Here is a 27389-nt window from a genome sequence, read left to right as displayed (position 1 = left end):
CCACGCAGCGGGGAGAGGCGGGGCCAGGCAGCACTGATTGACAGCTGAGTAGCGATTGTTGAAAGTTGTGGGGAGTTTCTGAGAGTCTAACGCCAAGTCCAGGACATCGAGTCGGAACCGCCGCCGGGCTGAATGGACCGGGCCGGAGAACCAGATGAGCAGGCCGGCGGTGCAGGTACAGGGGGCGGGCTGGCAGCTTTCTCTGTCAGATATGGACATCTCTCCGAGTTCCTGAAGAAACGCCTGCACTGGACTGGACTGTAGGGCTGTGTATTCAGTACCATATTGTACCGGATCACACTCTGCATTGCCTGTCAACATCTCTCTCTCTCTCTCTCTCTCTCTCTCTCTCTCTCAATCCTTCTGCACCTCCCCCTCTCCCCCTCTCTTGCTCGGGTCAAAGTCAAAGTCGCGACGCTGCAGTGACAGCAGGGACTGCGTCCTCTCCCGACATGCACTGCTCTCCGACTTTGCAGGCGAAGTGGCATCTATCGAGGCAATCCATATGTCATTGATCAAATCAAATGATGTGTTTATTTAAATACTCTTAAACGGAATTCAAAACATTCTCACTTTTTTCCTATACAAACACTGTATGTGCATTTGGTGTTAGCAATATTATAATTAGCTGTTCCTATTATATATTTTTTTGATTATAACGATGCATATCTGTGTGTATTTGTACAGTACAGTGTACAGTTACGACCATCGCAGTGCATATCACACTGCCACAGGGGACCAGAGACATCATTTGTGTATGTCTATGTGAAAGCCTAGGATCATACTTTACTATATTGTATTGTACTGTACTGTACTAGAGTATTGTACTGTACTGTAGGGTATTGTAATATATTCTACTGTAATGTTCTAGGGCTGTGATATGTGCATGGTATTCGTACTGAATCACACTCTACATTCCATATCAATGTCTCTCCCTCTTATCTCTCTCTCTCTCTCTCTCTCTCTGTCAGGTGCTGCTGTTGGTGTGACTGGAGAGGGAACTCCAGCAGAGAGTGGGTGTGTCACGGGGCTCTCCGAGGCTGTGATTGGGCGGCTGCTCAGTGAGCCAGGTCGCTTTGCGTATGCAGCACTGTGCGGTGGGGCTCTGGGGCAGCTCTTCCCTGGAGATGAGCACAGGTCAGGGATACTGACTGGACTGCACTGGACTGATAGTCACTGACTGGACTGGACTGATAGTCACTGACTGGAATGGACTGCTCTGTAGTGTGTGTGTGTTCCAGTCAGTGTATTTGTGTTGTGTTACAGAGTGTTTGTGTGTGTCTTACTGTTTGTGCTTGTTACAATGTATGTGTGTGCATTACAGTGTGTTTGTGTTTCAGGCAGTTCCGCAGTCACACTGTATGCTCTCTGGTGAGCTGGCTGGGCCTCAGTGACAGTGTGCTGCCAGTGATGGAGGCGTTTGCGGTGGGACTGGGGTGGGAGGGCGCCGACACATTCCTGTCCATTCTGCAGAGGGAGCCACTGCTGCAGGGGGGCGCTCAAATCCTCACACAGGTACCCACAGTGCCAATTAACCAATTATCAAATTATCCAATTATGTGCGCAGCTGAATACCTCCTTTCTCCTACTCTGTTCCAGGACCTGGTGTCATTCTCTGTGAAGGACGGTGAGCAAACTCACTTCCTACTCACTTTCTTATTTATTTGTTTGTTCGTTTGTTTGTTTGTGTGTATGCATTTTTATGACCTACGTCTCTTCCATCTCTCCCAACCCTCCCTCCCTCCCCCATTCCTCTCTCTCTCAGGGTTCTATGATGCTCGATCCCGGGTTCTGGTCCAGCACATCAGATGCCTACTCAGGGTGTCACCACAGCAGCTGGAGGAGTGTGAGGAGACGCTGGGGGAGAGACTGAGAGAGGGAGGAGAAGAGACTGAGTGAGTGAGGGATGGAAGGAGGGCGGGGGCAGAGTGTGTGTCAGTGAGCCAGTGTGTCAATAAGTCAGTGTGTCAGTGTGTGTATTATCAGTGACTCGGTGTCTCTGTTTCTCTGCTCTCAATCAGGACTGGATACTGCAGTAAGTATAGCTCCCTTCTGTTTGCCCCTCTCCCTGTCTCCCTGCCATTCTCTGTGTGCAGTGTATATTAATCTTTCTGTATCGTATTAAAATGTGTTTTATTGGCCCATTTTCATTACTTGAAGTGTTGCCAGAGCAGTAAGAGTACCATCTAGTCCAGCCCAGTACAGTGCTGTCCAGTCCAGTGCAATCCAATACAATCCAGTCCTGTGTAGCAGTTTACACAATAACAATACATTTGACAGAACTTAAAACTCTCTCCCTCTCTCTCTCAGGGAGGAGGAGTGTCGACGGCGCAGGAAGGAGAGGGGCAGGAAATGGCGTCGCTATCTCCTGATTGGCCTAGCCACTGTGGGTGGGGGCACTGTGATTGGTTAGTACAGAGAAATGTGTCAATGTGTTTTGCAAATGCAAATTCATTATCTCCCTCTCCCTTTCTCTCAATGCAAATTCAAATAAAAATCCAAGTAGCATCAGTGTTGCCAAAGCATTGACAGACAGGAACAGGCAATGGGAAACAATAAATATAGTACTGTCTCTATATATTCTAATCTCAAATTCAAATTCAAATTCAAAACAAGCATTATTGGCATGAAATGTTTACATACAAGTATCGCCAAAGCAATTACGTATACTGAAATTAAATACAATAACGGCGTAAAAGTTAAAAAGCTTTACAAATAATACAAATATAAAATCTAATCTCTCTCTCTCTCTCTCTTTCTCTCTCTCTCAGGTGTGACAGGGGGACTGGCAGCGCCGCTGTTGGCTGCAGGGGCGGGTGCCGTGCTGGGCGCGGGGGGGGCAGCAGTTCTGGGCTCCGTTACAGGAATTGCCATCATGACATCACTGTTTGGGGCTGCAGGGGCGGGGCTCACCGGTGAGTTGCCCAATCACTGCGCTCCTGGAGACTGGATTTACAGGACTTTGTCACACTGACTAATGCACTCTCCCCCCTCTCTCTCTCTCTCTCTCTCTTTCTCCCAATCCCCCACCCCCTCTCACAGGGTATAAGATGAGTAAGCGCGTGGGGGCGATTGAGCAGTTTGAGTTCCTGCCACTCAGTGCAGGGAGATGCCTCCACCTGACTATCGCAGTGACTGGCTGGCTGTGCCCTGGCAAATACAGTGAGACTGGAACTCTGGCACTGACATACTGGCACTGACATATTGGCACTGGCACTAACACACTGATACTCACTCACTCTCTCTCTCTCTCTCTCTCTCTCTCTCTCTCTTTCCATCTCTGCTTCTCTCTCTCTCTCTCTCTCTCTCTCTCTCTCTCTGCAGGTTCGTTCCAGGTGCCATGGGCAACACTGGCTCTGTCCGGGGAGCAGTACTGCCTGTGCTGGGAGTCCAAGTATCTGTTGGCTCTGGGCAGTGCGCTGGGCTCCCTCCTGGACGGGTTGGTCAGCATGATGGCTCAGGAAGCATTGAAATACACAGTGCTGTCAGGTAGGGGGTTCTGTGTGTGTGTGTCTCTGTTGTCACTGTGTATGTCTCATGTGTGGCCCCTGATTGGTTAGTATTTGTCTGTACTGTATTGTGATTCCCCAGTACTTGTGTATGCTCTGTGGTTTGGTCAGTGCTTCTCTTCCCCCGTGTTTACCTTTTTCAGGGTCTTGTTTCTTTTGGCCTGTGATTGGCCTCTTCGGTTGGTTTTTGGTTGATTGTTGTCTGTTCTGTGCTGTGATTGGCCAGGGATCATGACTGCGCTGATGTGGCCCGCCTCCCTACTGGCTGTGGCCAGTGTGATTGACAACCCGTGGGGGGTATGTCTGAGCCGCTCTGCAGAGGTGGGGAAACACCTGGCGCAGGTACTGAGGAGTCGGCAGCAGGTACGACTGACACCTCCACACACCTGAGTGCACTGACACATACACTGCCTCACACTCACCTGATACAGGTACTGAGCTGCTGGTTCCCTCCCTCTCTCTCTATGTCTGTCTGTCTCCCTCTCTGTCTGTCTGTTTTCAGGGACGGCGGCCGGTCAGTCTGATTGGCTTCAGTCTGGGGGCACGGGTCATCTACTTCTGCCTGCAGGAGCTTGCCAAAGAGACAGGTACACACCTGAAACAAGAACACTCACACCTGACAGAGGTACACTCACACCTGACACAGGTACCACCCTTATCTGGTCTGAGAATTAAGTTCAATAATTCTATCCCTCTCTCCCACTTTCTCCATCTCCCCCTTCCTCTCAATTCAATTCAATTCAATTCAAGGGTGCTTTATTGGCATGACAAACAGTTTCGTAGTGTTGCCAAAGCAGTTGATATTATATACATACATTGAAAAATAATAAAAGGTAAGAAAAAAAAAAAGAAACAGTAACATTATAATTTATAAATAAAATCTTAATAGACATGTACATTTACTTTATTTATAGTTATCAGGTTGCTGGTGCTCATGTATGTTTTCACAGTGAGCCCCTCAGGCTGTGGCAGGCGGCTACATATTGGGCGACCAGGGGGGCTGTATGTCCCTCCCCCAGGAGGATAGCTATTTTTTTTTCATTTATCAATTCAGAGAATGATTTTGTAATATTTATGAATTTATTAAAGAATGTGTCCCTTAATTTGGCATATTTATTGCAGTGGAGGAGGAAGTGCATCTCTGTCTCGACCTCTCCTGTCTCGCAGTGACCACAGCGCCGCTCCTCTCTGGGCAGCCAGCTCTGCCTGTGTCGGCCCGTCTCTATGGCCAGGCTGTGGTCACTGAGCCTGTACTTGGTCAGGATCTGTCTCTGCTTCGTATCTCTGACAGTGAAGAGAGACTCTGCCAGGGTGTATTCTTTGTTTAGGGCCCGATAGCAGTCCAGTTTACTTTGGGATTTGGTTTCATTGTTCCAATGTTCCAGATAGGAGGTTTTGGTTATTTTTATGATTTGGTTGACTCTAATTGGGGGCAGGTAAGCAGTGCTGACCTGAAGCTGGTCTCTGTTCGCAGTATTAGCGGGGGTCAGTGCCGTGAGCTTCAGGGCCAGCTGACTCAGGGGACTCTTTTCAGGGCTGAGCTCTTGGGTTTGGAGGGCCTTGTACTGGAGTGAGTCTGACTCACTTTTCTTCAGGTGCATCCAGAATTTCTGTGCTCTTTTCTTTATATTAATGAGGGTTGGGAAGCGGCCTAATTCTGCCCTGCATGCGTGGTTTGGTGTGTTCCTGTGCACCTGCAGTATGTTTTTATAGAGTTCAGCATGCAGGGTCTCTATTAGATGTTTGTCCCACCTAGTGTAGTCCTGTTGACTTAGTGGACCCCATACTTCACTACCGTACAGCGCAATGGGCTGGATCACACTGTCAATTAGTTTTAGCCAGATTTTGACTGGAATATTAATTTTATAGAATCTTCTTCTGATTGCATAGAATGCTCTTCTTGCTTTGTCTTTGAGCGTCTTCACTGCCAGGTTAAAGCCCCCTGACGCACTAATAGTCAGGCCCAGGTAGGTGTAGTGTGAGGTGTGTTCTAGGGTAGTGTTATCTAGCGTGAAGTGGTATTTGTTTCCCTGAGGTCTGGCCTTTTTTTGGAAAATCATGATCTTTGTCTTCTTCATGTTTACTGCCAGGGCCCAGGACTGACAGTACTGCTCTAGTAGTGCCAGGTTTTGCTGAAGCCCTTGCTCTGTGGGCGACAGCAAGACTAGGTCATCTGCATAGAGCAGGAATTTGACTTCTGTGTCATTTAGGGTGAGGCCAGGGGCATCAGACTGCTCCAACACCGTTGCCAACTCATTGATGTAGATGTTGAACAGTGTTGGGCTCAGACTGCAGCCCTGCCTCACTCCCCGCCCCTGAGTGAAGAATTCTGTTCTTTTGTTGCCAATTTTTACTGCACATTTGTTTTCGGTGTACATTGATTTTATAATATCATAGACTTTACCCCCTACACCGCTTTGAAGAATTCTGTAATAAAGTCCCTCGTGCCAAATGGAGTCGAATGCCTTTTTGAAATCAATGAAACAGGCAAAGATTTTGCCTTTACTTTTTTGGTGGACGTGTTTGTCTATGAGGGTGTGTAGAGTGTAAATATGATCTGTAGTGCGGTGATTTGGGAGGAAGCCAATCTGACTCTTACTCAGGACACTGTGCTCGGTAAGGAAGGCCAGTATCTGGGCGTTGATGATACTGCAGAACACCTTCCCCAGGTTACTGCTCACACAGATGCCCCGGTAGTTTTTAGGGTCGAATTTGTCTCCACTCTTATAGATTGGGGTGATCAGCCCCTGGTTCCAGATGTCAGGGAAGTAACCAGTACTGAGGACCATGTTGAACAATTTAAGCACATCCTCCTGCAGTTGTGTGCTGCTGTGTTTGAGCATCTCAGTGCTGATGCTGTCCGGGCCGCAGGCTTTTCTGGGTGGAAGTGCCTGTAGCTTTTTAGATAGTTCCTGTAGGGTGATTGGAGAGTCAATTGGGTTTTGATTATTTTTAATTGATTGTTCGAGTAATTTCAGTTTTTCCCTGGTTTCAATTTGTTTGTGTGTCAGATCATTTTGTTGGATATCTTTATAAAGGTTTTCAAAGTATTTTTTCCAAATGGTTCCGTTTTGTATTGCCAATTCTTGTTGTTTTGTTGAATTTAAATTGTTCCACATTTCCCAGAACTGGTTTTGGTCAACAGATTTCTCTATGTCTGTGAGTGTTTTGTTTGTGTGTTTCTGTTTTTTATTTTTAAGGGTGTGTTTGTAGTGTTTTAGGGTCTCACAGTACTGCTGGCGTAGTTCTGTGTCTTGTGGTTGATGATGTCTTTGATTGGATAGGTGCCTTAAATTTGTTCGTATTGATTTACACTCATCATCAAACCATGTCTGTATGTGTGTGTGATTCTGGTTGGTCTTTTTCTTTGTTTTTTTAAGATTTGCCATTGTGGCTGCAATTTGATATATTTGATTGATATCATTTATGGCCAGATTTAGTCCTGCCACGTCAGGCTGGTACTGTGAGCTGAGGAAAGTGTTGATGATGTCTGCTATTTCTGTAGAACTGATTGCTTTGTTAAATTCCTCTGTGCTGTTTGGAGCCCATCTGTATGTTTGATTAAGGTTGTACAGCTTACTGGGCTGTGTCTGTGTGTTGCTGGCCTGACTTTTCAGGAACACTGTGATTTGGTTGTGGTCTGACAGGGGGGTTTGCTGCCTGAAAGTGAATGCACTGATGAAGGAGGGGTCCATGTCAGTGAGGGCGTAGTCGACTACACTAGTCCCAAGAGCTGAGCAATACGTGAACCTCCCTAAAGAGTCCCCTCTGATCCTGCCATTAAGGATGTACAGGCCCAAGGCTTGGCAGAGATGCACTAACTCTCTCCCGTTCTTGTTCACCGCCCCGACGGGGTTGTTCCTCTGGGTTGTGGTGGGGGTGAGGTACAGAGGGGCCAGGCCGAACACGTGGCTGTTTCCCTGTGTGCCGATGCAGTCGGGCTCGGTGCCTGTCCGGGCATTGAAGTCCCCACAGAGCAGCACATTCCCCTGGGCCTGGAAATGGCTGATCTCTGTGTGGAGGGTGTTAAAAAATTCTTCATTGTAATATTGTTGATTTTTAGTATTTTATTCCATCAAGAAACAATATATATTTTAATAATTTTAGGAGCTCATACTTTCAGTGACTCTCTCTCTCTCTCTCTCTTTCTCTCTGTCTCTCTGTCTCTCTCTGCAGGCTGCGAGGGTATAGTGGAAGACGCTATACTTCTGGGAGCACCAGTGGAAGGCTCTGTGCGGGAGTGGAGCCGACTGACCAGAGTGGTGTCCGGCCGGATCATCAACGGCTACTGCAGGTCAGAGGGGGAGGGTACGGTGTTAATGTGCAGTATTTCTGCATGTCAGTGTGGTGACAGTGTTTCTGTGTGTCAATGTGGTGACAGTGTTCTGTGTATCAGGGGGGACTGGCTCCTGGGCTTTGTATACCGCAGTTCGTCAGCCAGACTGTCCGTCGCAGGGCTCCAGCCAATCAACTTAGATGACCGGCGCATGATTAATGTAGATTTGTCTTCTGTGGTGAGTAACACAAAAACAGTGTATAGCTGCAATGTTGTATACACACACTGTACTGTAATACACAATATAATGTACTACACACAATGTATTGTAAATATACTAAGTACATACTATACTGTAAAACACTGTACAGTAAATACACAATACTGTATTATAAATACACACACTGAACTATAAACAAACATTGTATTGTACTACACATGCTGGAGCATTAATGTGCATGTAGTACACATACACACAAAATGCTGACACTATTCAGTCAACCTGTGTATTACACACACACACACACACACCAGCGGTGTCTGTGACATCTGTCTGTGTGACCTTTAGGTCAAAGGTCACCTGGACTACATGCATCAGATGGACACGATCCTGGTGGCAGTGGGCGTGGCCACTCGTGTGGGGGCGTGGTCCAACAACAGCCAATCACCGCTGCAAGGACCTGTTGCAACGGAGTCAGGGGAGCACAAGCAGCATGAGCTGGGACTCTCAGCTGTGGGGGATCAAGAAGACGGGGTTACTGGAGGAGCAGCGGGGGCATCTGGAGTGGGCAGGGCATCTGAGGTGGAGGCAGGGTCTCACTGCGGATCAGGTAGAAGTGGTGTGACCGTCCAGAGACAGCTGTCCATCACAGAGACCGAGGGGGAGGCCCTGGAGTGCGGGGGGGGAGGCTGGGACATCCCTGACATTTCTGACCTGTTGGACTGCCTGGATGAGGAGGATTCCACTCTCCCTTTGCTATCGGGCAGCATTGTGGGCACACCTGAGCACACTAGCCCCCACCAGGACCTGTGTACCCACACCACACCACACACTCACCAGCAGGGAGTGCTGTCACCCGGCAGCACAGAGCCCATAGAGCCCACAGAGCCCACATCCCAAAGGGAGCTTACTTGCTGTAGTACCACTGACACACACCGGGGGGAGCTCACTGCCAGCACTACAGTACACACGCACCAGGAATGTTGTACCACACACAGACAGCAGGGGGCAGCACATGACTCCTGAGGAGCCCCAGGGGCAGAACCACAACACCCTGCTGTAGAGGTGGAGGGGAAGTATCTCTGACACATTCCAGATGGTTCAGAACTCAGGACCCCACTGAAGCACCATTGTCCAGGACGCCGGGTCGGGACAGAGACTGGACTTTCCTGTGCCAAGCAGCACAACACAGCAAGGGTCAGTGTGTGCAAACTGTGTGTCAGTCAGTCTACAGGCGCTGCACAGACACAAGCCCGGTGTTGCGTGTGTCGCATGTATGTGGACTGTGGTGTAGTATTGTGTGTATCAAAGACGAACAGCTGTGCCAGTATGCAGACAGCAACAGCACACACAGTACTCTCAGAACTGCTGTAATTCTGTCTTTATGAACTGAGAGAGAAAGAGGGGTGGGAGGTGTCCCATATTAACTCTAAGACTAAGACTAACTATTGAACTGTTTGTTACTGTAACAAATAAAATTTACATCTGTTAAAAAAACTAACATTTATATTGTATCAGAGCGGAGCATCAGCTAATAGACCTCAGTGTTTTGTAACATCTCAATGTTCTATAACTGGACTGGCTTTTTGAACAGGTTTATAGTCTGCTGTAAAATTATTTAACGTGTAACTGACTGGAGACTTTAATAAAGAAAGTTACATTTTTCTGTGATGGTTTATATTGGTCTATTCTTGCATCACTTCCTGTCTGTCTGCTATCTCCTCCTGTATGCACTCACACCACCTCAAGCTCAACCTGTCTAAATCTGATCTCTTCTTTCCCTCCTCACCTTCAGCTGATCTCTCCATTTCAATTCACTTGGAATCTACGACACTCTCCCCTCCACTTAGAATCTAGGAGTCACCCTTGATCTGCTCTGTCCTACTCTCAGCACATCTCCACGCTGACGCACACTTGCCGATTCTTCCTGAGGAACATATCTGCCCCTTCCTCACCGACTTCTCGACTCAGCTGCTCATGTAGTCCCTGGTTCTCTCCCACCTGGACTACTGCAACTCTCTCCTTGGCAACAACTACCCGACCTGCTCCAGCCTAGCCTATATATCTGGTGATTCACACACACTACTCCACTGCTCCGCTCCCTTCGCTGGCTCACAATCTTGACTCGCATCCAGTTCAATACTCTGACCCTCACCGACTGTTGTCTCGACCAGACTGCACTGAGCTACCTTCACACCCTCATCTCTCTGTACATCCCCTCCAGACCTCTGGTTTTCCTGCACCAGAAGATTAACCTTGCCTCCTCTCCACACCCCTTCCTCCAGAGCCGCTCTTTTTCATCCCTGGCCCCTAAGTGGTGGAACGACCTTCCCACTGAAATCAAGACAGCAGAGTCCCTGACCTCCTGGCGATTACTCAAGACACATCTATTCAGACTGCACCTGTAATATAGCAGATTATTCTCCTGAGCTGTTCAGCATCTTGTAATTTTGTTTAGTTTTGCATATAATTTTATATAACTGTTATTTTGCTACTTCTTACTTATAAATTGTTAGAACACCTGTTGTTTTACTGTGATTTCTCCTCTGCCCCCAGTGTTTTAGAATAAAATAAAAGATTTTGTAAAACAGATTACAGCAGGATTGACTAACAATCTTCACTGTATTATTTGTATATGCCACAGATGCCCCTGCTGGCCAGATAATGACATGGCACCATCCTATTTATTTTCCTGTTATTCACATGGCTGACGCAGCTCAGATCAGACCAGGAGCTGCACGACGGGAGGCGGTGAGCGGGTTCCTCCTGTAAAACACACCTAGCAACAAAATACACTACAATATAAATACACTCCCTCAGCATTCCATTTATAAGAAGAAGGAGATTTGTAATATTAATGAGTAATAAAAAAACGTAAAAAATGCAACTCAGAAACACAATCAGACTTGTGTGCTTCGGCACTGTGTTTGTGTCAGTGTGTGTGACAGTATCAGTGAATGTGAATCAGTCTGTGTGTCAGTGTGTCAGAGAGAATCAGACAGACGCTAGGTTCAGTTCAGTGTTGTGCTTCTCTTGCACTTTAATAAAACACAGACACAGCCCCACACCAGCAAGGCCTGGGGGGGCGGGGGGCAGGGTCCAGATCCTAGGGGGTGGGCCGGGGGGGTGGGGTTGGAGTCTCTGGGTCAATATCCCCCCCGGGTCACAGTACAGGTCCTGTTCCACACAAACTCTCACAGCTGTGCTGAGTGGACATTTCGGGACAGGCAAGTTTAGTGCCCACAGCATAGAGTCTTGGACTGAAACACACCCTGGACAGACGAACAAAGGGACAAGCGGACAGGGCTGGGAAGACAGCCAGAGTTTCCAGAAAGCTGTGATGTCGCCTGTCGTTCTCTTGTTGTCTCTCTGCGTCCCTCGGTGTCCCTGTGTGCGTCTCTCGCTCTCTCAGTCAGTGTGACCAGTGTGGGGGGGTCAGTCCCCAGTCAGCCCAGCCACCCAGCTTAGATCTAGTCCATACCACTCTAGTCCAGTCCAGTCCCAATACAATGATGTTGTGAGTGGTGATATACTCAGGCCAGCCCAGCCCAGCCCCTCTCTCACTCTCTCTCTCTCTCTCTCTCACCCCCCAGTCAGATTTGTGCAGGTGAGGAAGACAGGAGTTGCAGTGGGAGCAGGGGGTCTGGGTTAGGGGCTGCACTGGGGGGGTGACTGTGAGTGCAGTGTGGTGTGCACTGCCCCCACCTCTAGGAAGACTGCAGAGGAACTGCTGAAAACCACTGGGGCTGTGTGCTGTACTGGGGGGAGAGTGCAGAAAGTGTGCTGTGTTGTACAGGGAGTGAGCAGTACAGTATAGGGGGTGTGTTGTATGTTTTGAGTGTGCAGTGTTGCACAGGGGTGCTGTTTAGGGCTCTATAGGGAGTGAGTGAGTGTACAGATGTTTAGTGTGCGGTGCTGTTTAGGGGTCTATAGGGCGGGAATCCTTGCGATTGTGTAGGACAGCCCACCCCCCACCCCCCTTACAGAGAGGTCACAGGTCACAGAGAGGTCACACCCACTAGGGAAACAAACACACACGTACTCCACACACATTCACACAAAAACAAACTCACTCCACACACATACACACACACACATCTGGGAATGAATAAGTAAAGGACCGAATGAAGGGAATGAGTTCAGAGTCCTGCTGCCCCAGAGAGACCCCTGCAGCACCACCCCCAGTCTCCCCCCTCCATCTCAGTCTCTTTCTCTCTCTTCCCCCATCCCTCTCTCCCTCTCTCCCCCTATCGCTTTCCTCACTGTCACTCCCCTCTCCCAGTCTCCCTCTATACTGTCCATCCTCAGTCACAGCCCCCTCCTCATCCCCCACCCCATCTATCTGTCCTACAAAACTCTCATGCAGAGAGAGAGTCAGACTCTGACTGACAGAAACACTGCACCCACAAACTGCCCCTCCCAGCCCTGCCCCCCCCAACTCCAACCCACCCTCTTATCCCCCCCCCGGACTCCTCTTTGACCCATCCTTCCCTCTCCTGCTCTGTGTTCCAGTACAGAAAAATACCCCACACCCACCCCATGCCACGCCACGCCACAATTCCACACAGCTGTCTCGGCTGGCAGGCTGGCAGGAGGGGGCAGGGGGGTGTGTGTGAAGGAGTTGGGGAGTCTGGGTGGGTTGTCTTGTGGGGGGGGCTCAGAGGTGGCGGGGGCTGGGGTGGCCATTGTGGTACAGCTTCTGTTTGATGTGCACCATGTTCCCACTGGAGTCATCGTACTGGCGCACCGCCCCCCTGCCCCGCAGCTCGCGCCACCTGCAGAACCTGGGCAGCCATGACCAGGAGGTGGAGTCTGAGAGAGAGAGAGAGAGGAGAGACAGAGAGAGAAAGAGAGAGAGAGAGAAAGGGACAATTAATATCTATATACTGTCTATTTAAATAAGTCTGTCAGTATCTGTTAAAATCTTAAATGTATTTCTATCTACTGTATGTATTGTTCCCCATTGCCCTGTTCCTGAGCACTGGGCGTGTCTGTCAGTGCTTTGGCAACTCTGATGTCACTCAGTCACGCCAATAAAGCATCTGTTGAAGGTGGATTTGAGGGAGAGAGGGACAGAGATAGACAGAGAGGGAGAGTGATAGAGGGTGAAAGAGGATGAGAGAGACATTGGAGGAGAGAGAGAACACTTAATATGGAATTATTATGTAGGTGTCAGTACAGTGTGAGTATCATTGCAATGTTTGTGTGTGTGTCAGTGCAGTTTGTCCATTTAACTGTGTCAGTGCAGTTTGTCCATTTAACTGTGTCAGTGCAGTTTGTGTGTGTGTGTCTGTGTCAATACAGTTTGTGTGTATATGTAGGTGTGTCAGTGCAGTTTGTGTGTATATGTATGTGTGTCAATACAGTTTGTGTGTATGTATCTGTGTCAGTGCAGTTTGTGTGTGTGTGTCAGTGCAGTGTGTGTTAATACAGTCCACTTATCTGGAACAGATCCCTAGAGCTGAGCATAAGACAGGCCAATGTGCCCCCCCCCAGGCACCCCACCCTCACTGACTGCCCCCCCTGCACCACATCTCCAAGACACAACTTAATATACAGCCTGAGCCCAGCTGCAATCTGTGTCAGACTGGCCTAGATTCACCACCATCTCTCTCTCTATCCCTCTCTGTCCCTATCCCTCTCTATTCCTCTCTGGCTCTCTATCTCTCTCTCATTCCCCTTTCTCAGTGTACTAGTCACGTCACAGTAACAGTCCAACAACAATCTTCCTTAATTAACCCACTGCCCCCCCCACACACACTGTTGTCAGTCTCCATGCTGACCACCTGTGGAGAGAATGTAGAAGATTACCAAAAACACAGACCTGACCACAGTAACACTGACTGACTGACTGACACACGGAATGAGAAACAGAATATGTGCGAATATGTCTGTCCACATCCGCTAAATTCTTAAATAATATACACTCACCTAAAGGATTATTAGGAACACCATACTAATACTGTGTTTGACCCCCTTTCGCCTTCAGAACTGCCTTAATTCTACGTGGCATTGATTCAACAAGGTGCTGAAAGCATTCTTTAGAAATGTTGGCCCATATTGATAGGATAGCATCTTGCAGTTGATGGAGATTTGTGGGATGCACATCCAGGGCACGAAGCTCCCGTTCCACCACATCCCAAAGATGCTCTATTGGGTTGAGATCTGGTGACTGTGGGGGCCAGTTTAGTACAGTGAACTCATTGTCATGTTCAAGAAACCAATTTGAAATGATTCGACCTTTGTGACATGGTGCATTATCCTGCTGGAAGTAGCCATCAGAGGATGGGTACATGGTGGTCATAAAGGGATGGACATGGTCAGAAACAATGCTCAGGTAGGCCGTGGCATTTAAACGATGCCCAGTTGGCACTAAGGGGCCTAAAGTGTGCCAAGAAAACATCCCCCACACCATTACACCACCACCACCAGCCTGCACAGTGGTAACAAGGCATGATGGATCCATGTTCTCATTCTGTTTACGCCAAATTCTGACTCTACCATCTGAATGTCTCAACAGAAATCGAGACTCATCAGACCAGGCAACATTTTTCCAGTCTTCAACTGTCCAATTTTGGTGAGCTTGTGCAAATTGTAGCCTCTTTTTCCTATTTGTAGTGGAGATGAGTGGTACCCGGTGGGGTCTTCTGCTGTTGTAGCCCATCCGCCTCAAGGCTGTACGTGTTGTGGCTTCACAAATGCTTTGCTGCATACCTCGGTTGTAACGAGTGGTTATTTCAGTCAAAGTTGCTCTTCTATCAGCTTGAATCAGTCGGCCCATTCTCCTCTGACCTCTAGCATCAACAAGGCATTTTCGCCCACAGGACTGCCGCATACTGGATGTTTTTCCCTTTTCACACCATTCTTTGTAAACCCTAGAAATGGTTGTGCGTGAAAATCCCAGTAACTGAGCAGATTGTGAAATACTCAGACCGGCCCGTCTGGCACCAACAACCATGCCACGCTCAAAATTGCTTAAATCACCTTTCTTTCCCATTCAGACATTCAGTTTGGAGTTCAGGAGATTGTCTTGACCAGGACCACACCCCTAAATGCATTGAAGCAACTGCCATGTGATTGGTTGGTTAGATAATTGCATTAATGAGAAATTGAACAGGTGTTCCTAATAATCCTTTAGGTGAGTGTATATCTACTGTATGCACTGTTCCCCATTGCCCTGATCCTAAGCAACACTGATGTCACTCAGTCACGCCAATAAAGCATTCTTGAATTAAATTGTCAGTGTGTCAGTGAGTGAGTGTGTGTATGTGTGTCAGTGTGTGTGTATCTGTGTCAGTGACAGCTCTGGGCTGCAGTGAGTATGTGATGACAGGGGGAACAGCTGAGACACACATGTGCTGCAGGGGGTGGGAGTGGGGGGGGCAGGGAGGTGAAGGATGGAGAGCAGAGAGCAGTGTCTTGCAGCTTGAGCCTTGTAGGGGATTACAGGATTGACAGGGAGAAGGACAGAGAGATGGAGCTCCTGTGCCCTGTCCTGAAGCTGAGGAACAGGGTTGGGGACTCTCTCTCTCTCTCTCTCTCTCTATCATCTCTCTTGCTTTGCTCCTTTTCAATTATGTATTGCCTGAAAGAACTCTAGTGGCCCCAGTGCAGTGTTATTCCCCAGTGCAGTGTGCTTTTTTGCCCCAGTGCACTGAGCTGTTTTGCCAGTGCAGTGTGTTATTTTCCCAGTGCCGTGTGTTTTGCCACTACTCACCATAGCGGCGGCTGGCCCTCCAGGCCCTCACAGCGCAGTGCAGCGCCCCGTCCAGCCACACCAGCAGCCAGCTGAAGCAGAAGCCAAGCAGCAGCCCCAGCATCAGGTCCAACTCCTGCTTCGTCACACTGTCGCTCACAAAGTAGTTCTCAGAGGAGTCGACCAGAGACTGATCTCCGTCATAGGGGATCACATAGTGGACATGGTGCCTGCAGGGGGGACAGGGTCAGTGCAGGATTCACAGTGTCAGTGCAGTGAGGACAGTGTACAGTGTGAGTACTGTGTGTGTACAGTGTGTGTACTGTGTAACTGAACTGTATATAATAATAATAATAATAATAATAATAATAATAATAATAATAATAATAATAATAATAATAATAATAAAAACAATAAACCAGTACAGTATACCAGTACATCCATGCATTCTCAGTGTGCAGGTATGTGGTTCATGGACAGCTGTGAGAGACAGTGAGGGAGAGTGTGCATGCTTTTGCCAACAGTACAGCGGGGTATGTGAGGAATTCACATGCATGGATGTGTGTGTGTATTGTGTGTGTGTAGCCACAGGTGCTGCACACAGCCCAACACACCATTCACACACATGTGTCTCCCTGGTGTCCAGCCCTCAGCTCATCCCCTGTATACAATGTACAGAACATACATGTGCATATAATTGAACTAAATCTACACACAATGACATACACACACACGGTCACAGCTACACAAATATACACACACTCACTCAGACACATATACACACATGCACACCCTCATATACACATATATACTCACACACATATACACACTCTCACAGAGACACACACACACACACACACACACAGAAACACCATACACTGACACACACAGATGAGGAAAGATGGTGGGGAAAAGGAGAGATGGAAAGAGAACAGCAGTGTGTGTCAGCCCTGGAGCGCCCTGAACTTAACACCAGCTGGAGCACTCCTCTCTCTCTCTCTCTCTCTCTCTCTCTCTCTCTCTCTCTCTTTCTATCCTTCACATCTCCCACATTTCCACTCTCTATCACACTGACAGACAGTGTCAGAGTGACAGTCCTATTTGAAGCACTGAAGCAGAGACTGAGACGCTGTGACACTAGAACTAATTTCTGTGACAGAAGGAGAGAGAGAGAGAGAGAGAGAGAGAGAGAGAGAGAGAGAGAGAGAGATTCTACAGCCAGGGAAAGTAGAGTCTACACTGGCAGATATGTCAGGTATTTCACTCTCACACACACACTCATACTTTCACACACATAAGCACATACATAACCTAACAGCCACATACATTAATACTTTGACACACACACACACTAACGTACTAACAGACGAGAAAAAGGACATTGACACACACACACTGACACACTCACACATTCTGACGCATAGATACACACTGATCTGCACTAAAAATACACAAACACACACGCACTGATATACACATACTGATACACACACAGAGACACATTCTGACACACCGTCACATTGATTAACACACACATTCCGACACACTCAAACGCTAATACACACACGCTGACACACATTGCTATACACACGCATAGTGACTGACCTACACTCGTACACCAACACACTGACGTACACACATACTGAGACACAAACACGATGATGTACACACAAACTGACACACACACGCATACGACCGCGACCTAAGGGCACAATAGGATAGACAGTCTCAGGGGCTCCGGAATGCAGGTTATTCTGTGATAGACCCCCCCCTCCACACACACACACCACACACACACCAATAATACACGATGCAGGCTTGAATATAAATAATACATGTTTTCCACAATGAGAGGGAGACCGGGAGAGAAGGAGAATAAGAGAGAGTGAAGGGGAGGGGGTGGGGGGGGGGAGAGAAACGAAGATGGAGAGGGAGAGGGGGGGTGGAGATGGAGGGAGAGAGCGCCGGGTGCTATCGGGTTTATGTGCATCTCTGCTTGTGTGCTTGTGTCTTCCCGGCGGTCGCTTTACCTTCCACAGTTGCAGTGACAGACGCGATCCTCCCCTCGCAGATGCGGTAAGATGTAATTGTGAAAGCGGTCCAGTAGCGCATTCATGTCCAGTAAGCACGCTATCGCCTGCAAGAGCCCACAGCGAGGGTACCGGGTCAGCACTGGATCGCACAACCGACTGCCAACAATGGCTACACAACCGGGGAGTCCGTTGCAACAGTAATATCAGCAGTAACGACAGTCAAAGCGCATCTCTCGCTGTCTCATTCAAAGCGCTTGGGTCCTCGAGGGTCTTATTCTGGAATCTTGAAACAGTTGCCTCGTGCTGCGGTTGTTCTCAACCCCCCCACACACACACCCCCAATCACCCCCCCTCCGCCCCCGTCGCCCCCACCCGCCTGGACACCACAACAAGTATAAACAATACAATTAGGCTAGAGAATCAATTAGAAATGCTATACAATGCAATAATAAATACAATGCAATACAGACGCGGTGCCCTCATTGCAGGCACACCATGCACACAGACGAGCCGGTGCATCGCAATGCTCTTACCATAACAATGGAAGCCCCGAGGACCATAAAGATCATGGTGTTGCAGCCCATAGGCATCAATCCGTCCCAGCCGCCTGTCCCTCTCTCCCGCTGCCCCGCTGCTGCCCCTCGGGTCCGCTGACGGTGGCACAGTGTGGTCCCTTCCAGCCGGGGGAGACGGGCATGGAGACTTCGCTCCCTTACACGGTGAACCTCCCAGACGCACCGGGCTGGCAGGCGCGGGATGCCGTGCCAGGCGACATTCAGGGCCGGCTCTCCGGTTCCCCTCGCTCGCTCTCCCGCCGCCTCTGTCACGGGCTCCGCTCTCCCCGGTTCGGGCGCTGCAGTGGTTCGGCTCCGGCTGGTTCCGGACAGAACCAGCACAGGAAGGCGGAGAAGAAGGGCGACACGGCGAAAAGCGCTCCACAGTATCCGGGCTCTGTGTTACTACTAATGCAACTATTATTATTATTATTATTAATATTATTAATAATAATATGATTAACTATTCTATTGCATTCCGACAACATTCAGAAAACCAGCACACATAGCAAGAGCCCAGTTCCCGCCCCCCTGCTGCCTCCCTCCCCCGGCTGGGCTGGGGGATCTCTCCGGGTCTAATGTCTGTTTTCACGGCGCAGGGATGACACAGAGCGGCGCCACGGTGTCCCCGGTGCTCGGTGGCAGAGACGGCATGGGTACCGAGCAGGGAGACCGGTGGAGAAACCCGTTCTTCCTCAGCCCCGGTTCTCTCTCTCTCTCTCTCTCTCTCTCTCTCTCTCTCTCTCTCTCTCTCTCTCTCTGTCTTTCTGCCTCCTCTCCCTCTCTCTCTCCCTCTCTCTCTCTCTCTCTCTCTCTCTCTCTCTCTCTCCCTCTCTCTCTCTCTTTCTTAAATCGCAGCGGCGGTACAGACACAGGCACAGTCCTGCAGTCCCATCTCTCCGCGCATCTCCATCCGAGGGAAGACAGTCGCTCCGGGTAGCCGTGCGTGTCCGGGCGTCTGTCAGTGCGTCTGTGTGTGTCCGGGCGTCTGTCTCTTTCTGTGTGTGTTTGTGCTAGTAAAAGTCACGTAGTGTTATTGTATTTTTTCTATTCATTTCATAATCTTCGACTAAGAAGCACACACGTCTACATACCACATATAGAAACAACCCCCCACCGCCACCCCCGTAATAAACGTGCCCCAGTGTCCCAGGCGCTGTCCCCTCTCTGCCGCTCTCCCCGTGTGACATTGCAGTTCAGATGGGTCTGCTCTGCAGCACTGGGCTGGGCTGGAGGTGCGAGCGACGGGGTGGGAGAGAGAGACACAGAGAGCCGGACACCGACGGTGGGGAGTGGGGGGTAAATGGCATTGGAGGTGGGAGAGGTCAGAGGGTTCTGTGCGGAGTGGACCTACACTGGGGATGGAGGGGTCCAGTGTAACCGATCCGGTTACCCCCACCCAACACACATCTCGGTCAGGGTCTCGGCTGCTCTGCAACTGCGCTGTGTGTATACGTGTGTGTGTGTGAGAGAGAGAGAGAGAGAGAGAGAGAGAGAGAGAGAGAGAGAGAGAGAGGTGTGTGTGTGTGGGGGGGGGTTGCTCGCATCGTACACCGAGCTGACGTCACAGATTACGTACTTTAGAAAATAAGAAACGAATCCTCCCCTCCCCTCCCCTCCCCTCTCCTCTCCTCTCCTCTGACCCCCTCCCAGCCCGCTCTCACTCTCATCCGCATCACCCTCAAGCCCCCTGTCAGAGACGGACCAGAGGAGAGAGGACAGTCGGTGAGAGTCAGTACACCAACACTGAAACCGCCCACAACGTGTCATTCATTATCATAATATTAATGTAATTATGTAATTAAGTATCAGAATGATATCAAATTCGATTAGGTAGGATAGGTTAAAGGTAAGTAGGTTCGTAGGTGTAGTATAATAGGTATGTTCATTTTCATGAGTATAAATATAATATGTATTAGTAGTACACTGTAAAACCTAATAAGTTGACTTTACTCAAAAAAAGTGAGGAAACCGATTGCCTTGGAAAAAACGGAGTAAAGGAACTTAGTTGTGTGAGTTATGCTTACTTATAAGAGGACGTTTATATAACTTGTTCAGTCATGTGTTACTTATTTGTGTTAAGCTGGGGATACTAGAAAAAAGTTATTGTAACTCAGAATTGTGAGTTGAGGAGACAATGAAAATGATTTGTGTGCACTCTCTCTACTTTTGCTCAATGTAAAATAAATACCTCATTTAAATTACTTATTTTAAGTTCTTCCTACTAAATCAAGTCTACTTAATTAAATGGATGAAATGCACACACTAATTACAACTGATCTATACTCATACCTTTCCTGAGACACACTACTTTTAACATAGATAGTAAAGTTTTAAAAGAAACGCAATTCCCAAATAACTAAACATTAACCTTAAACATTATGATTCACAAAATGTATCCAAATTAACATTTCCCAAAATGTTTATTTAAAAAAAATGTATTTATTTGCATATTCAGTACATCAAAAGCAGCCGTTTCAAATTCACAAGTTTAAAACCTGAATTTCAAGTGGGAACATATTTTTGAATTTCCCCATTCTGTCCATCAAATATTCAGCTTCAGAATGTAAGGTTTTGACTGGTTTAAAATAACAGGTTAGATACATTTATTTGGTTGAACTTATATGAAAAAAAACTGTTACAAATGTTAGCAATAATAATAGGAGATTTCCCTGTAAAAACAAAACTTGCCAAGCTGAACATGTTCTAGTGTGAAGAACAGAATGGGGGAAATGTCCACACATGTTCAAGTTTGTATGTCAGACAAAATATTGTATGTTTCTGTAAGAAAAAGGGCAACATACATTCAGAATGACAAATATTTCCCAAATACAATTTTCAGTATAAGGAACAAACAAATACATTCTAATGTGTACAGCAAACATTTTTTCCTTTAGATGCAATTATAATGCCTAAATGAACACTGACGGCTGAAAGAGTAAGTTTAAATGAAAACATTCTTGCAAGTGGACCATGTTTCAGCTTGGCAAATCTATTTTTATGATAAACATAAAATGACAAATTACAAACATAAAATAAAGAGCTTCCATTCTGTTCTAGCACACATGCTGCTTAACACTGGCCAACCACTCTAACAACTAATAACAGGCCCTATGTACTGATATACAAGAAGAGTTACAAAATAAATGCTTTAAGTGTGACCAGCTGGCATTGGGAATCATCGAGATCAGCGGTCTCCAACCTTTTTTTAACTTTGATAGCTCTGAGATGTTCCGCGGGCTTTGGGTGGGTAGGTGGGGGTGGCGGTTGCTGACGCTATTTTCTCTGCTATGACCCTGGGGGTGGGGGGGCGGGTTTTGCGTTTATTTCCAAGGTCATCCATCACAATGCTCCCCTCAAGTACGATGGCAGTTGATGATGGTGAATTTAAATGTTGCCTGGCATCCTTGGGCTCAGCAATGAGGTTTCCAGTTGGGATGTGACTGAAGGCATCATTAACATCACACTCCTACAAACAAAAAGTATCCCAAATCAGCATAACTGGGCATTGTCAAGACATTACTATACACTGATTCCCTGCAGTACAACAATACTAAATAATATATAGGTTACAAGAATGGGATATTATATGAAATTGACGTTGGAAATGTGTCGGAGAATTGTGACAACCAGAAAGAAAAGAGTACTGTCCATTCTATATGGATCATGTCACAAGACAAGGACAAATACAATAAGACAAAACATAAAAAGAGATCACCCTATCCTACATACATCAAGGTAGTCACTCTGTGAGTATTTCATTTCACTCATATCTTGGTCTGGTATTTCTGCCATAGAAAACCATTGGTCCTTCAGTCATTCATGGGGAGTGAAACATTGGACATTTCCTTATGCTAGTCATTGTAGAACTAAACCTGCCCAGGTAATGACTTAAAGGAAGATGACTGGCCCAGTAATAATCAGACTGGTGAAATCATAAGTTAATTGGTCGTTACTGCACTAAGATACGGAGTGAAAATACATACTTGCAAAATACTATACTTAGGAAAAGGTCATCATAAAACCGATGAAGGAAAAAAACAAAATACATTGCTTCCATTCAAAATAACTAACTTACAAAGCATGTTCTGAATAAATTAGGGACATCGTGGTCACTCCCCTGAGCTCGCTTCGGGAATTGAAGAGGCAGTTGTGGGATCTGATTTTAGCATACAATCACTTGCGTTTTGATAAATTTGGAATTGTTTGTGAAAAGTATACTCACTCAATCAGATCTGTGCATACAATCGTTTTATAAATGAGGAACATTGAGCATCGTGAGTGCATAATGAAAACATTCACACATTACTGACCTCTGCTATAAGAAATCAGCCAAGATCTGTCCAGCATGACCTTTCCTGGATTTAAAAAGGTCAGTGAACCGAGCAGTGTGTAGATCGAGGCTTTCACAAAAGTCATGATGAACTCTGTGAAAAACAAGCATTAAGAAATACAAACACTGACATGGTTTCTTCAAGGTCACAATAAAACAGCCAATACATTACTTAAAAATGCAGGTGGTTTGGAAAAAAACAACAATTTGAATCATGGATTTACATAGCTTTAATACTCAGACACATTGCCTGCAGTAAGATGAACAACTCACTGAAACCCATATGAATTTCTGTGAAGAAAGCTGGCCAGAGTTCAATAACACAACTATGTAAAGGAAAAACAAAAAAACAAGGGTAAATAAATATAATAACGTAAAAACCAAATCAACATTCATTTATTTTTTTGTATTAAGTACGACAGGATTCTATGGTAATTTGGAGAAAAAATAGCATACTGGCTAATGTGTAATAAACTATTCTGTCATTGTATGAATTTGAATAAAATTAGAATGAGCTGCCAGAAAAGGGTTAACCTGCAATTTAATTACTAATGCAACCTCTTGAGGGCTGAATTATTAATTTTACCTGCAGATAAAAAGCGCCTCTCGCCAGAGCCAGGTCTATTTCTCTTAACCTTTGTTGCATGCATCTTCTATAGACATAATTCAGACAAAAGTTTGCACTAGATTGGTAGCTAGATACACACTAATGTGCACAGCGGCAGTCCTGTGAAAATGAATTTACTTGCAAAGTCTTTCAAAATACACTTGTTAGCTTGTGAGCAAACATCACAATCATCCACATTACACAGAGTTAAATGGGCGATTGATAGAAATGTATTTTGAATTATTATTATGCAGATGAATAGAGATATGTTACACAATAACGAGCCGATGTTAAGTTTGTTGAACACATACCTGTAAATGTAGGTCACAAGCGACCAGACGAGCTGGAATATTCTCATTCTTCCCGGCGGCATCGGTGATGAGCCTTCTGCGCATGTCTGAATATCAGTAATGAGACGCTCTTCACAGCACTTATTTTAATTAATTCAACTCGAACACATTGAGTAAGCAAACCTTTTCAGCCACAGAGTAAAAAGAGCTAAATGTAATTAATACCAACAGTTTGCTCAACTCACAAATAAGTTTATTATTTGTTTAAGTTAGGACATTTATGACTGCTATAGTATATTGAATATATCATATTTTAAGGCATGATCATTAGTTTTGTATTTTTGCAATTTAATGTCAATACAGACTCAATAGGATTAATAAGACGTAGTTAACATAATATAGATGTATTCTTGCGGTGCACAGCTACAGTTTCGTAATCCCATATTATAACACCTTTTGGTCTCTAGGACACTTTTCCTTTTCCTTATTGGGTTCGTATTTTAAAGTGGTTACGATATAAGAACAATTGAATTACATGTAGGGGCTATTTCCACCGTAGGATCAGTATTAATAATCATACTTCCTTACAGGGCAGCAGTGTGGATTAGTGGTTATGGCTCTGGAGTCCTAAGCATAAGGTTGCGAATTTAATTTAACCTTACTGATACATACTGAATATTATGGAAGCTTATTAGCGCCACTGAGAAAAATAATTACTGTGTTAACACGATATAATATTGCATTATTTCGGAATAATTGAGTTAATACGATATAATATTGGGTTATTGTTCAATGATTATTGTATTAATACGAGATAATGCGTTATTTAACTTTTTTGTTGGAAGTATACTAGGCATACAGTACTGTGCAAACGTTTTAGGCAGGTGTGAAAAAACGCTGTAAAGTAAGAATGCTTTCAAAATTGACATGTTAATAGATTTTATTTATCAATTAACTAAATGCAAAGTGAGTGAACAGAAGAAAAATCTACATCAAATCCATATTTGGTGTGACCACCCTTTGCCTTGAAAACAGCATCAATTCTTCTAGGTTCACTTGCACAAAGTCTGGGATTTTGTAGGCATATAGTCAGGTGTCTGATTAAACAATTATACCAAACAGGTGCTAATGATCATCAATTCAATATGTAGGTTGAAACACAATCATGAACTGAAACAGAAACAGCTGTGTAGGAGGAATAAAACTGGCTGAGGAACAGCCAAACTCAGCTAACAAGGTGAGGCTGCTGAAGACAGTTTACTGTCAAAAGTCATACACCATGGCAAGACTGAGCACAGCAACAAGACACAAGGTAGTTATACTGCATCAGCAAGGTCTCTCCCAGGCAGACATTTCAAGGCAGACAGGGGTTTCCAGATGTGCTGTCCAAGCTCTTTTGAAGAAGCACTAAGAAACGGGCAACGTTGAGGACCGTAGACGTAGTGGTCGGCCAAGGAAACTTACTGCAACAGATGAAAGACCCATCATGCTTACTTCCCTTCACAATCGGAAGATGTCCAGCAGTGCCATCAGCTCAGAATTGGCAGAAAACAGTGGGACCCTGGTACACCCATCTACTGCCCGGAGAAGTCTGGTCAGAAGTGGCCTTCATGGAAGACTTGTGGCTAAAAAGTCATACCTCCGACGTGGAAACCAGGTAAACCAACTCAACTATGCACGAAAACACAGGAACTGGGGTGCAGAAAAATGGCAGCAGGTGCTGTGGACTGATGAGTCTAAATTTGAAATATTTGGCTGTAGCAGCAGGCAGTTTGATCTCAACATCATCGAGTCTGTCTGGGATTACATGGAGAGAGAAGGAACCGAGGCTGCCTAAATCCACAGAAGAACTGTAGTTAGTTCTCCAAGATGTTTGGGCCAACCTACCTGTCGAGTTCCTTCAGAAACTGTGCAAATGTACCTAGAAGAATTGATGCTGTTTTGAAGGCAAAGGGTGGTCACACCAAATATGGATTTGATGTAGATTTTTCTTCTGTTCACTCGCATTTAGTTAATTGCTTGACATTTATAGACTTTAAATCAATCTTACTTTACAGCATGCTTTCACACCTGCCTAAAACATTTGCACAGTACTGTATGTATAGTGAGGATTATAAATACAATTATACAAATTGTTTGAAGCATATTAATCTTAACTTTTAATACAACTTCTAATTTCCCCCCCAATAAGTTGATGTCCAAGTCGATATCGTTATAGACTACTGCACCATGTATAACTCCCTGCCAATTAAAAATAATATATGTAATGTATTCTTGGTCTGCCTATAATGCTCTAAATCTCAAAGCAAAGTTACTTAATATTAACGGAATAATTATTGAGAAATAATGCAGTGATAATTGTTTTCACTGTGGTGCTAATAAGCTTAGTATAACATAATGAAGCTCTGTATCGGTAGCGCGAGAGCTGTGTGAGGAGTTAGTGATTGTCCAAACGGAAGACCTTTTAAGACTACATGTTCTCACAAGCAGATGAAGTGCGACGCAAAACAGCGCTCAGTGCATAAATGGTGGTGTGTTGTTTGGGTTTGAATGCAGATTTGTGTTTTCTGTTCTTGAGCACCGCCGCGCTGCTCATTACAGTGTGAGATGTGTCTTGACAACACTTAGCACTTAACTGCAGACATTACACAATAATTATATTGATAAAACATAATTAAAGGAATACTCTGAGGATATCGATGACAATAATATTGTAGCCAATTGCACTGTATTTGTGTTCTGATCTAAGCTGACTTGCAGTAGGACGTGTACCGTGTGCCTGACTTCACTGTACTCATTGTGACCTGTCGTGTGTGAAAAACTTTTGCTTGTGAAGCCGCCTGTAGATTTAGCACCTGCTGAGAAATAACTGTGGGTTTATGTAGCAGTACATGCGTGTGTGGTGCTATACAGCTCTAACAGTAACAGGGTCTCTACAGTTGTATAATAAAAAGCTGTATAAAGGACTAGATTGTTATTTCACAGTCTATTGTGATGTCATACATTTTACATTAAGAGACCATTACAATTGTAGGGTATTTATCGTTTACAAAATGTTCTCTCCTAAATACAAAGCTTAAAGGACTCACCCTGCTGTGTGTCTGTGGTACTGCATGGAATAAGAACCCCCTGGCTATTAATGCATTAAAGTAAAAGGTACAATGGGCTTTCTATGCCATAAACCATAAAGACTCGATTTGGCAAAACTAAATTACCAATAGAAATTTGCCTCCACATCTTTAATTCAATAATTCAACCAGTCCTGCTGTATGGCAGTGCTGCTTCCAAGTCCAGAGAGGAAGCATGGCAAAAAATCACTTAATTTTAAATGTATATTGTTTTATTACACAAGATATGTATTTACCCCAATATAATAATTTCACACACATCCAATTTAAATCAGCATGCTTGTAGTAATGGAATATAACATGGACTGCATCAGAATCGTTGTCATATTTTTCTATTGTGCTTTTTAAAATATATAATACTTTAGTATTATGTTGTACTAATTATTCTGTCCGATATAAATGTTTTCTTCACATTTTTAGCCAAATTAACAGGACATTCTATCATATTGACCTATGAGCTAAACACTATAAGATCACTTAATAAAATAAATATTTAAGCAATGATTTCTGACAAATAAGATTATTTCCTACACCTGATCTGTGACACAATAGACTAAATATTCTTGAGTCGTGCACAGAGCCTGGGCACTTGGGTTCAATATTTGAAATGAGGCAGGTGGATTCACAGATCATATGATCATATAACTGAGGTCAAGTCATGGATACAGTAGTACAGTGTACAGTAGTATCCAAAATCTGAAACTCTACTGTCTAGCACAGGCATTGCATAATTGATGTTAACA

At 45.7% G+C, this 27389-nt stretch overlaps 2 protein-coding genes across 2 annotated transcripts; one reads left to right on the top strand and one right to left on the bottom strand.

Moving 5' to 3' along the window:
- Window positions 1-23: 23 nt before the first annotated feature.
- On the top strand, window positions 24-9676 carry tmco4 (transmembrane and coiled-coil domains 4). Its single transcript, XM_066690908.1, has 14 exons — window positions 24-175; window positions 972-1137; window positions 1341-1515; window positions 1600-1627; window positions 1766-1895; window positions 2311-2408; window positions 2772-2915; window positions 3043-3162; window positions 3325-3489; window positions 3736-3872; window positions 4012-4096; window positions 7686-7803; window positions 7906-8023; window positions 8354-9676. The coding sequence occupies exons 1-14, from the start codon at window positions 133-135 to the stop codon at window positions 9029-9031; spliced, it is 2205 nt and encodes a 734-aa protein (XP_066547005.1). The 5' UTR covers window positions 24-132; the 3' UTR covers window positions 9032-9676.
- A 2799-nt stretch (window positions 9677-12475) lies between these two features.
- Window positions 12476-19035, bottom strand: tmem240b (transmembrane protein 240b). The gene is made up of 4 exons (XM_066691179.1): window positions 18268-19035; window positions 17732-17838; window positions 15723-15931; window positions 12476-12817 (listed from the first exon to the last, which is right to left on the bottom strand). Exons 1-4 carry the CDS (start codon window positions 18322-18324, stop codon window positions 12663-12665), a joined length of 528 nt encoding a protein of 175 aa, XP_066547276.1. The 5' UTR covers window positions 18325-19035; the 3' UTR covers window positions 12476-12662.
- Between the last annotated feature and the right edge of the window lie 8354 nt (window positions 19036-27389).

The sequence above is a fragment of the Amia ocellicauda genome, chromosome 18 (assembly GCF_036373705.1).
Source record: "Amia ocellicauda isolate fAmiCal2 chromosome 18, fAmiCal2.hap1, whole genome shotgun sequence".
NCBI lineage: Eukaryota > Metazoa > Chordata > Actinopteri > Amiiformes > Amiidae > Amia > Amia ocellicauda.
Note: the sequence above shows the minus strand (reverse complement) of the source record. Positions and strands in the feature narration are given on the sequence as shown.

Bases quoted from the DNA above. Each gene is read 5' to 3' on its own strand.
- tmco4 (XM_066690908.1), top strand. From the start codon at position 133: ATGGACCGGGCCGGAGAACCAGATGAGCAGGCCGGCGGTGCAG. The intron at 1,516-1,599 runs GTACCCACAGTG...ACTCTGTTCCAG, and splicing joins GCGCTCAAATCCTCACACAG to GACCTGGTGTCATTCTCTGT. The intron at 3,163-3,324 runs GTGAGACTGGAA...CTCTCTCTGCAG, and splicing joins GCTGTGCCCTGGCAAATACA to GTTCGTTCCAGGTGCCATGG.
- tmem240b (XM_066691179.1), bottom strand. From the start codon at position 18,324: ATGCCTATGGGCTGCAACACCATGATCTTTATGGTCCTCGGGGCTTCC. The intron at 17,839-18,267 runs GTAAGAGCATTG...GGGCTCTTGCAG, and splicing joins TCGGGGCTTCCATTGTTATG to GCGATAGCGTGCTTACTGGA. The intron at 15,932-17,731 runs GTAAAGCGACCG...TCCCCCCTGCAG, and splicing joins TGTCACTGCAACTGTGGAAG to GCACCATGTCCACTATGTGA.